Genomic DNA, 11,407 nt, shown 5'->3' with positions numbered 1-11,407 from the left:
TACCTCAAAGTCCTGCTCTTCTGTGTCTCCACCCCTCTGTGACCCAGCTATCGACCTCTGGATACCGCTCTCCTATATCTCCACCCCTCTGTGACCTAGCCATCTACCTCTGAATCCCTCTTTCCTGTGTCTTCACCATCAGGAACCCACTCTCTGGTGTCTACATCCTATCTTCCTCAGGCGCACGCTCTCCTGTGCCTCCTAAACTCCGTGATCCAGCTATCTACCTCAGCATCCTGCTCTCCAGTGTATCCACCCTTCTGACACCCAACTATATCAGATGCAAGCTCTCCTGTGTTTCCACCATTCCCTGACCCAACTGGCTACCTCAGGATCCTGCTCTAGTGTGCCCCCCCCCCCCCAGCTACCTACCTCCTCTCTTATTACTACAGAGTACTAGTACAGAAGTTCCTCAGTTCTGAAAAGCTACTAGACACTTAGCACCAAGACGAGACCTTCTCAAGTCTATGGATTATACTATTCTCTTGCCGTACACCACCCCTCATAACAGCCGAGTTCAGCTCAAAACTCCCCATGACTAACATATAAAGAAACGGTAACGCGAGGATAGCAGCAAGGAATTGTGGGGAAAATATTTATTGAGGTGGGATACAGAGTCGCCCAGTCCTTTCCCCTTCACCCTGCACCTCTCTAATACAGAGAAACCTGGGAAAGGAACGCTAAACGGGGAACACAGTGCTTAAAATCACGTTATACAATAAAAATGTACAAAAGCCCAAGGTATTAGGGTTGAATATATAAATATGTACAGGAGGAGACGGCGGCCACTCTATCTGCAGTCTCTATCCTTGAAAATGTCCCTGCGGGGTGGGGACCCCGGTCGCGCAGCGGAGATGAGTGGGGGAGGGGCACTCAGCAGATTGATGGGAGGGGTCTTGCTAAGCAGGCCAGTGCCAGGGTGAGAATAGAGAGCACCCAACATAGACGGTGTGGCAGACTGCATGGTGACATGGGCAGGCAGCCCGTAAATACGAGCCCGTTCAAAGTCCTCCCGCAGGATGTGGGCACGTTCTTCTCGCTGCTCATACAGACGTTGGGGAGGTGGATCCGCTCTGCGGTACACATCTCGCCAGGCTTCCAGTGCATTGGGATATTGCTCTCCCAGAAAAGCCCCCCGTAACCGCTCAAAGGGGGGTGATGGATGGGGTAAGTGAAGCCCTGGCAGGGGGGAGCGTCTCACTTCAAAGGTCAGTAGCTCAGGCTCCTCCTTCACTTTGACTTTGGAGGGATGATCCGGCGTCAGACGAGGCTTGGTCTCGGAGCTGCTTCCTGGCCGTACATAAGGGGAGAGAGTACGAGAGGGGCCGCGGCTCTCACTCCCCGGGAGACGTTGCATTGTGGTAAGAGGAGACACGCGCGGGGCCAAGCGGGAATACAGGAGATCCCTGTGAAAGACAGAAATACACAATGACATGTAAGTACATACAGGGAAGGTGGGAGAATAGCCACGGAAGCTGCTCTTACCGATCCTTCTCCTCCTTCATGTGCATGCTGTGCGGATCCTGGCCGGGGATGGTCGGGAAGGATGGCGGGGTGCGATGCAGCCGATTCCAAGGGTCATGTGGACTGGGAAAACTGTGACCCACAGAGGCTTCCTTATGACTGAACATTGTGGAAGGATCTAATAGAGGAGAATGTATGTACGATGGTTATCCGGTCCTCAACAGAAAGAACCAAGACTCCCAACTTACCCGGAACAGCCACCCTATAAATACCCCCAGTACAATTCTACCCCTCACATGTACACAGACAGAGAACCCCAGATAAAATACATCCTGAGATTTTAGGGTTTTTATTTCTGAGTAAAAGTGCGAACGCTCAAATCAACATAAAACAAAGAACAGTTAATAACCCACAAACTACTAACATGTGACGCCTGCCGACCACTTACTGTAAGAGGGGTTCCCCAGCCCGCCAAAGGCGCCATTTGTCAGCGATGCCAGCGTCGAGAACCCGGGACTACGGATGTAATGATCTGAAAGACAGCGGAATGGTCACTCAGGAGACAGAGCGAGAAACAGACAGACATAGAGCGCGCGAGAGAGAATGTCACATCTCCCGATCACAGAGTTCCTACAAAACATACCATCTATGTGCGCCACACGTGCGGCAGGGTGCGATCTGTATGTGTGCCACACGTGCGGCAGGGTGCGATCTGTATGTGTGCCACACGTGCGGCAGGGTGCGATCTGTATGTGTGCCACACGTGCGGCAGGGTGCGATCTGTATGTGTGCCACACGTGAGGCAGGGTGCGATCTGTATGTGCGCCACACGTGAGGCAGGGTGCGATCTGTATGTGCGCCACACGTGCGGCAGGGTGCGATCTGTATGTGCGCCACACGTGAGGCAGGGTGCGATCTGTATGTGCGCCACACGTGCGGCATGGTGCGATCTGTAAATGCGCTACATGTCAGGCATGGTGCAATATGTATATGTGCCACATGTGACGTGGGGTTCCACCCAGCAAGAGACTGATGCCTGTGACCCATTCAGACGCTACGGCCAGCACAGGCTGATTCTATCACAACATGACAATACGGCTCGTTTTAAGACTATCAAAATGAAAAAAACAGGATTTGAATTACCTACCGGTAAATCGTTTTCTCGTAGCCCATAAGAGATATTGGGAAGACTTAGTATGATGGGGTATAGATGGGGTCCAAAGGAGCCGGTGTACTTTAAATTTCTTCACTGGGTGTGCTGGCTCCTCCTCTCTACGCCCCTCCCACAGGCAGTTATAGGTAAAACAGTGCCCGAAGGAGAAAAGACATATAGGAGAGAAGGAACATAATAATGAGTGGTGAGAATTACACACCACTAACATAACCGACCAGCAACAGCTGAACAGGGTAACTTTTATATAAGAGAAAACCTGCAGAAAAGTCACCGCACTGAGGCCCAATATCCCTTATGGACTACGAGAAAAGGATTTACCGGTAGGTATTAAAATCCTATTATCTCTAGCATCCATAAGGGATATTGGGGAGACTTAGTACCATGGGGATGTCCCAAAGCTTCCAGAACGTGCGGGAACATGCGGAGGCTGCTGCAGCACCGTCTGCCCAAACTGGGTATCCTCTTTGGCCAGGGTATCAAACTTATAGAACTTCACAAAGGTGTTCTTCTCTGACCAGGTAGCCGCTCGGCATAGTTGGAGGGCCGAGACTCCATGGGCAGCCGCCCAGGAAGATCCCACTGATCTAGTAGAGTGGGCCTTCAGAGACTGTGGAACAGGTAAGGCTGCCGACACATAGGCCTGTTGGATAGTAAGCCTAATCCTACGAGCAATGGACTGCTTTGAAGCAGGACAACCCTTTTTCTGCGCATCATAGAGCACAAATAAGGAATCCGTCTTTCTGATCTGAGCCGTCCGCTTGACATAGATCTTCAAGGCTCGCACAGAATCCAATGCCTCCAGAGGAGCAGAAATGTCGAAACTTGACGGAACCACAATAGGTTGATTCAGGGGAAATGCAGAGACAACCTTCGGCAGGAACTGCTGTCTAGTCCGGAGCTCCGCTCTGTACTCGTAAAAGACCAAGTAAGGACTTTTACATGATAAGGCCCCCAATTCTGAGACACTTCTAGCAGAAGCCAGGGCCAGTAACATCACCATCTTCCACGTGAGGTACTTGTCTTCCACCGTCATCAGAGGTTCAAACCAGGAGGAATGTAGAAATTCCAACACCACATTCAAATCCCAGGGTGCAGTCGGTGGCTGTATGTGGAGTACTCCTTGCAAGTAGGTCTGAACTTCTGGCAACAATTTCTTCTGGAAGAAAATGGAGAGAGCTGAAATCTGGACCTTAATGGAACCCAGACATAAGTCCTTATCCACACCAGCCTGCAGGAAACGTAAGAAATGACCCAAATGGAACTCCACAGGCGGATACGTGCGTTCCTCGCACCAAGAGACATATCTCTTCCAGATATGATGATAGTGTTTTGACGTCACCGGTTTCCTGGCCTGAACCATGGCCATAACCTTTTGGAAAAGGCCATTGTGAGCTAGGATGTTCTGATCAACCTCCAATGCCGTCAAACGAAGCCGCCGTAAGTTCGGGTAGACGAATGGTCCCTGTTGAAGATCTCTTCTTAGTGGAAGAGGCCAAGGGTCTTTGACAGACATGTCCAAAAGATACGCGTACCATGCCCTCCGAGGCCAATCCGGGCAATCAGAATTGCCTGGACTCCTTGATTTCTGATCCGCTTGAGCACCCTTGGGAGCAGCGGAATCGGAGCAAAGAGATACACCAGCCGGTAAGGCCAAGGCGACGTCAGTGCATCCACTGCCCTCGCCTGAGGGTCCCTGGTTCGGGAGCAGTACCAGTGAAGCTTCTTGTTGAGTCGAGAAGCCATCATATCTATTTGTGGGCAGCCCCATCTGTCGATGATCTGCTGAAACAACCGATGGTGGAGCCCCCACTCCCCTGAGTATAGATCGTGACGACTCAGGAAGTCCTCTTCCCAGTTGTCCACCCCCGGAATGAAGATTGCTGACATTGCTCTTGCATTTCTTTCCGCCCAGAGGAGTATCGCAGGCTCTGCTTTTTGTCCCTCCTTGTCGATTGATGTATGCCACCGCTGTGGCGTTGTCCGACTGTACCTGGATTGCGTGATCCTTGAGCAGATGAGAGGCCTGAAGCAGAGCATTGCAGATCGCCCGAAGTTGCAGAATGTTGATCGGAAGGAGGGCTTCATGGGCTGACCACCTGCCCTGGAACTGCGCCTCTTGAGTGACAGATCCCCATCCCATCAGACTCGCATACGTCGTGAGGAGGACTCAATCCTGAATCCCGAAACTCCAGCCTTCCAGAATATTGGAGGACTGTAGCCACCACAGGAGGGAAATCCTGGCTTGAGGTGATAGCCGGATCATCCGGTGCATTTGTAGATGTGATCTGGACCACTTGCTCAGGAGATCCAATTGAAATGTTCTGGCATGGAACCTCAAATATTGGATCGCCTCGTATGAGGCGGCCATCTTCCCCAGCATTCTTATGCAGAGATGGATGGAAATTCTAGCAGGTTGGAGCACCATGCGAACCATCTCCTGAAGTGTTCTCACTTTGTCCTCCGGAAGGAACACCTTCTGGGCCACAGTATCCAGTAACATCCCCAGGAACAGGAGCCGCTGAGTTGGCTCCAGGTGGGACTTCTGTAAATTGAGAATCCACTCATGTTGTGAGAGAAGTTGGATAGTGCGGTCGATATGGAGCAATAACAGCTCCCTGGATTTTGCTTTTATCAGAAGATCGTCCAGGTAAGGGACAATACTGACCCCCTGGATCCGGAGCTGGAACATCCTCTCCACCATTACCTTTGTGAATACCCTCGGAGCTGTGGACAGGCCGAAGGGCAGTGCCTGGAACTGGTAGCGATCTTCCAGCAAGGCAAACCTCAGATAAGCCTGATGAGCTGGCCAAATAGGAATATGAAGGTAGGCGTCCTTGATATCCAAGGAAACCATGAACTCCTGTTCTTCCAGGCCTGCAATTACTGCTCGCAGGAATTCCATCTCGAACTTGAAAACCCTTAGGTAAGGGATCAAGGACTTTAGATTCAAAATGGGCCTTGCCAAACAGTCTGGCTTCGGTACCACAAACAGGTTGAAGTAATAACCCTTGCCTCGTTGTGGTATTAGTACTGGAACAATGACGTGGGACTGAACCAACTTTTGGATGGCCTGTTGCAACATAACTTGCGTATCCTCCAAAGCTGGTAAGCTTGGTTTGAAAAAGCGTTGAGGAGGAACACTGTCGAACTCCAGCCTGTAGCCCTGAGAAATGCAGGTCCCTGACCCAGGCACCCTGACAGAAAACCTCCCAGACGCGGCTGAAGTGACGCAGTCGAGCTCCTACCTCGAGATCCCCTCGGGGTGGGTGGGCACCGTCATGCTGAGGACTTAGTGGAAGCGGAACTGGTGCTCTGTTCCTGAGAACCGGTGGTTGCAGGTCTTTTAGTCTTACCTCTGGTGTCTCTGGCCGCATTGGAGGCACCTCTGGCCCTAGATCGAAATCTGGTAGACTGAAAGGACTGAACAGACGGTCCCGGGTAGGTACGCCTAGCCGGCGGGGCCCCAGTGGTGAGAAACGTGGATTGCTCTGCAGTGACTTTGGAAATCCACAGAAAAGGGGAGGGATTCCACACTGCGCTTGGATTCTGCGTCCGCTATGCACTGATGCAACCATAAGGCCCTAAGCACCGACACTGCCATGGCAGAAGTCCTAGCATTAATATTGCCCATCTCCTTGAGCGAGTCACAAAGGATGCGTGCAGTGTCCTGAATGTGCTTCAGGAGAGTCACCGTAGTGACCATAGGCATATCTCCCGGAGAGGCCCTCCTGAATTTGAGTAGCCCATGTATGAATGGCATGGGTCATCCAGCAACCCGCTATGACCGGCCTTTGCGATACACCTGCTGCTGTGTAAATAGAAAAATAGAGACTTCTCTAAAGTCTATCTCCAGGGTCCTTTATGGTAAAGGAGCCCGGGGCAGGCAGCACCGCCGTTTTGGACAGTCGAGAGACTGATGCATCAACCCCCGGGGGCTCCTCCCAAAAATTCCTACCTTCAGGAGCAAACGGAAAGGTGTGCAAAAATCTTTTTGACACTTGGAATTTTTTGTCTGGATTTTTCCAGGCTAATTTAAAGAGCTCATCTAGAGCTGCAGAATCGGGGAAAGTGACATAAGGCTTATTTTGTGTACAGAAAAATGACTGCTGTGACGCAGCGTCCTCTAGAGGGAGCTTTAACACGTCCCGTATAGCCAGAATGAGGGGTTCAATATCGTGTGCAGAGGCGGAATCCCCACTAACGAGATCCAAGTCATCCCCATCCTCCTGGATATCCTCATCTGAATCAGTGAGCAGAGCAGGTAGACCACGCTTCTGTGGTCCTGAGCTAGAGGGGAAGGAGGGGGCTGTGTAACCTCTGCCCTAGCAGCTAAGTCTGCGACAGCCTGCTGTAGTAGCTGAGTTTTCTGTGCATTAGCAGTGAGCTGGGATGACATATCAGACATCATAGTTATTAGAGCCCCTAACCAGGATGGCTCTGGACCCTCTCCCACAGCCCCTTCACTGATCTGAGAAGACTGGCTGCATTGTTCACAGGAAACAGAATCAGGCTATAAGGGAGAGAATCTGGTGTGGCATACACTGCATCGTTTGTGTTTACCCATGTCTCACAGTAATCACAATGACATACACACAGACAGTAATACTTAGCAAACCTGCCCTTACTGTATGTGAGAGGAGACACAGAGAGAGGAGACACAGAGAGAGGAGACCAGCACACCCCAGCTACACAGTCCCAGTGAGGCTGTCAGGTTACTATATCACAGTGAAACACCAATGATTGTATAAGACAGAGATAGTGTACAATAGCGGCTCTCCCCCTTTGCTACACCCTGTACCAGTTTTCCAGTGTGTTTTGTGAGTCAGGAAGCGCTGTGTGCGCCTGCTGCAGCTTCATTAAGCAGAGGAAGGCGCCAAAATACAGCTGGTCCTGCTCTGAGGTAGCTCATCCCCCCCCCCCCATGGCGCCGGAGCAACAGTGATTTTTTTATACTAGCAACGTCTCCTAGTTTGGTTAAAAACATCACACAAGTGCTAGTTTAAGCTACCGTCAGCCAGTTTACACAGGGGGCTCTAGCCGTCCCTCCCCATGAGAGTCCCGTATGCCGCGCAATGAACCGGGGTACCCTCCTATCTGGGCCCACGGCTTGTACTCACCACCAACGATCACCTTCAGGCATCTGTTAGGGGTGTGTGGCGTGCTGCGATTGCGACAGCTAAGGCGCCATGCCACGCTGACCGTCCCCCCCTAACTCCCATGGTGCAGATATACTGTTGCCCAAACTGCATACCGAAAATAATAAAAGTTTTAAAATAAACTGAAGAAAACTCTCTGGAGCTGCAGTGTGCATCCTCTCCTGAGGGCACTTTTTCTAAATTGCCTGTGGGAGGGGCATAGAGGGGAGGAGCCAGCACACCCAGTGAAGAAATTTAAAGTGCACCGGCTCCTTTGGACCCGTCTATACCCCATCGTACTAATTATCCCCAATATCCCTTATGAATGCTTGAGAAAAATAAATGAAAATCCCACACTTTTATATTAAGACAAACCCTGAAAACTCACCGACAGGACCAGAGGGTGTAAGAAAGGTGCCAGCTGAACTAACGATCTGAAACTGTCCGGGAGGGTGGGACGCAGCACCTGGGGGGACAGGAGCAGGAGGAAAGAGAATCACTATAGGACAGGATGTACCACCGAGGCGTCCTACAACTCGCACATCGCTGTACACAATATATTCCTACATATACAGATGTGGGCACTTACCTCTAGCCTCCTTCCACATTAAACAGCCCTTCCAGTCACGCCATGATGTGGGGTGACTTGGTAAAGCCAAGCATCTTTCCGTTTGACTTATTCCATTAAAATACGTCTTATTCACAAAACAATGTAAATAAGACGCACAAGCAGTTTATGCTGCGTAATATGATATGCGGCATGCCTATATTCTGTGTGTGACCGCGGCTGTATCTGTATACATAATGCTACGTTACAGTGTCAGTAATAGGATATGCTGCATGCCTATATTCTGTGTGTGACTGCGGCTGTATCTGCATACATAATGCTACGTTACAGTGTCAGTAATATGATATGTAGCATGCCTATATTCTGTGTGTGACTGCAGCTGTATCTGCATATAGAATGCTACGTTACAGTGTCAGTAATATGATATGCGGCATACCTATATTCTGTGTGTGACTGCAGCTGTATCTGCATACATAATGCTACATTACAGTGTCAGTAACAGGATATGCAGCATGCCTATATTCTGTGTGTGACTGCGGCTGTATCTGCATACATAATGCTACGTTACAGTGTCAGTAATATGATATGCGGCATGCCTATATACTGTGTGTGACTGCAGCTGTATCTGCATATAGAATGCTACGTTACAGTGTCAGTAATATGATATGCGGCATACCTATATTCTGTGTGTGACTGCAGCTGTATCTGCATATAGAATGCTACGTTACAGTGTCAGTAATATGATATGCGGCATACCTATATTCTGTGTGTGACTGCGGCTGTATCTGCATACGGAGTGCTACATTACAGAGTCAGTAATATGATATGCGGCATGCCTATATTCTGTGTGTGACTGCGGCTGTATCTGCATACATAATGCTACGTTACAGTGTCAGTAATAGGATATGTGACATGCCTATATACTGTGTGTGACCGCTGCTGTATCTGCATACATAATGCTACGTTACAGTGTCAGTAATAGGATATGTGACATGCCTATATACTGTGTGTGACCGCTGCTGTATCTGCATACATAATGCTACGTTACAGTGTCAGTAATAGGATATGCGGCATGCCTATATTCTGTGTGTGACTGCGGCTGTATCTGCATACGGAATGTTACGTTACAGTGTCAGTAATATGATATGCGGCATGCCTATATTCTGTGTGTGACTGCGGCTGTATCTGCATACGTAATGCTACGTTACAGTGTCAGTAATAGGATATGCGGCATGCCTATATACTGTGTGTGACTGCGCTGTATCTGCATACGTAATGCTACGTTACAGTGTCAGTAATAGGATATGCGGCATGCCTATATACTGTGTGTGACTGCAGCTGTATCTGCATATGGAATGCTACGTTACAGTGTCAGTAATAGGATATGCGGCATGCCTATATACTGTGTGTGACTGCAGCTGTATCTGCATACGTAATGCTACGTTACAGTGTCAGTAATAGGATATGCGGCATGCCTATATACTGTGTGTGACTGCAGCTGTATCTGCATACGGAATGTTACGTTACAGTGTCAGTAATATGATATGCGGCATGCCTATATTCTGTGTGTGACTGCGGCTGTATCTGCATACGTAATGCTACGTTACAGTGTCAGTAATAGGATATGCGGCATGCCTATATACTGTGTGTGACTGCAGCTGTATCTGCATATGGAATGCTACGTTACAGTGTCAGTAATAGGATATGCGGCATGCCTATATTCTGTGTGTGACTGCGGCTGTATCTGCATACATAATGCTACATTACAGTGTCAGTAACAGGATATGCTGCATGCCTATATACTGTGTGTGACTGCGGCTGTATCTACATACAGAATGCTACGTTACAGTGTCAGTAATAGGATATGTGGCATGCCTATATTCTGTGTGTGACTGAGGCTGTATCTGTATACATAATGCTACATTACAGTGTCAGTAATAGGATATGCGGCATGCCTATATTCTGTGTGTGACTGAGGCTGTATCTGTATACATAATGCTACATTACAGTGTCAGTAATAGGATATGCGGCATGCCTATATTCTGTGTGTGACCGCTGCTGTATCTGCATACATAATGCTACGTTACAGTGTCAGTAATAGGATATGTGACATGCCTATATACTGTGTGTGACCGCTGCTGTATCTGCATACATAATGCTACGTTACAGTGTCAGTAATAGGATATGTGGCATGTCTATATTCTGTGTGTGACTGCGGCTGTATCTGCATACGGAATGTTACGTTACAGTGTCAGTAATAGGATATGTGGCATGCCTATATTCTGTGTGTGACCGCTGCTGTATCTGCATACATAATGCTACATTACAGTGTCAGTAACAGGATATGCTGCATGCCTATATACTGTGTGTGACTGCGGCTGTATCTGCATACGGAATGTTACGTTACAGTGTCAGTAATAGGATATGCGGCATGCCTATATACTGTGTGTGACTGCGGCTGTATCTGCATACAGAATGCTACATTACAGTGTCAGTAACAGGATATGCTGCATGCCTATATACTGTGTGTGACTGCGGCTGTATCTACATACAGAATGCTACGTTACAGTGTCAGTAATAGGATATGTAGCATGCCTATATTCTGTGTGTGACTGAGGCTGTATCTGCATACATAATGCTACATTACAGTGTCAGTAACAGGATATGCTGCATGCCTATATACTGTGTGTGACTGCGGCTGTATCTACATACAGAATGCTACGTTACAGTGTCAGTAATAGGATATGTAGCATGCCTATATTCTGTGTGTGACTGAGGCTGTATCTGTATACATAATGCTACATTACAGTGTCAGTAATAGGATATGCTGCATGCCTATATACTGTGTGTGACCGCTGCTGTATCTGCATACATAATGCTACGTTACAGTGTCAGTAATAGGATATGTAGCATGCCTATATTCTGTGTGTGACCGCAGCTGTATCTGCATACGGAATGTTACGTTACAGTGACAGCAATAGGATATGCAGCATGTCTATATTCTGTGTGTGACTGCGGCTGTATCTGCATATGGATTGCTACGTTACAGTGTCAGTAATAGGATAT

General features: G+C 48.8%; 1 protein-coding gene across 4 annotated transcripts in view; it reads right to left on the bottom strand.

The window, feature by feature from the left end:
- Window positions 1–578: 578 nt before the first annotated feature.
- FBRS (fibrosin) overlaps window positions 579–11,407 on the bottom strand; it is a 118,839-nt gene continuing 108,010 nt past the window's right edge. For all 4 annotated transcript variants that reach the window (XM_063935494.1, XM_063935496.1, XM_063935495.1 and 1 more), the window contains 4 exons: window positions 8,162–8,239; window positions 1,913–1,996; window positions 1,486–1,642; window positions 579–1,406 (listed from right to left, as the gene is read on the bottom strand). In XM_063935494.1, the coding sequence (XP_063791564.1) occupies window positions 791–1,406; window positions 1,486–1,642; window positions 1,913–1,996; window positions 8,162–8,239 (935 nt within the window). In that variant the 3' untranslated portion in view covers window positions 579–790. The remainder of the gene's footprint in view (window positions 1,407–1,485; window positions 1,643–1,912; window positions 1,997–8,161; window positions 8,240–11,407) is intronic.

Source organism: Pseudophryne corroboree, chromosome 7 (assembly GCF_028390025.1).
Source record: "Pseudophryne corroboree isolate aPseCor3 chromosome 7, aPseCor3.hap2, whole genome shotgun sequence".
Taxonomy (NCBI): Eukaryota; Metazoa; Chordata; class Amphibia; order Anura; family Myobatrachidae; genus Pseudophryne; species Pseudophryne corroboree.
This window is presented reverse-complemented; position numbering and strand designations above follow the sequence as displayed.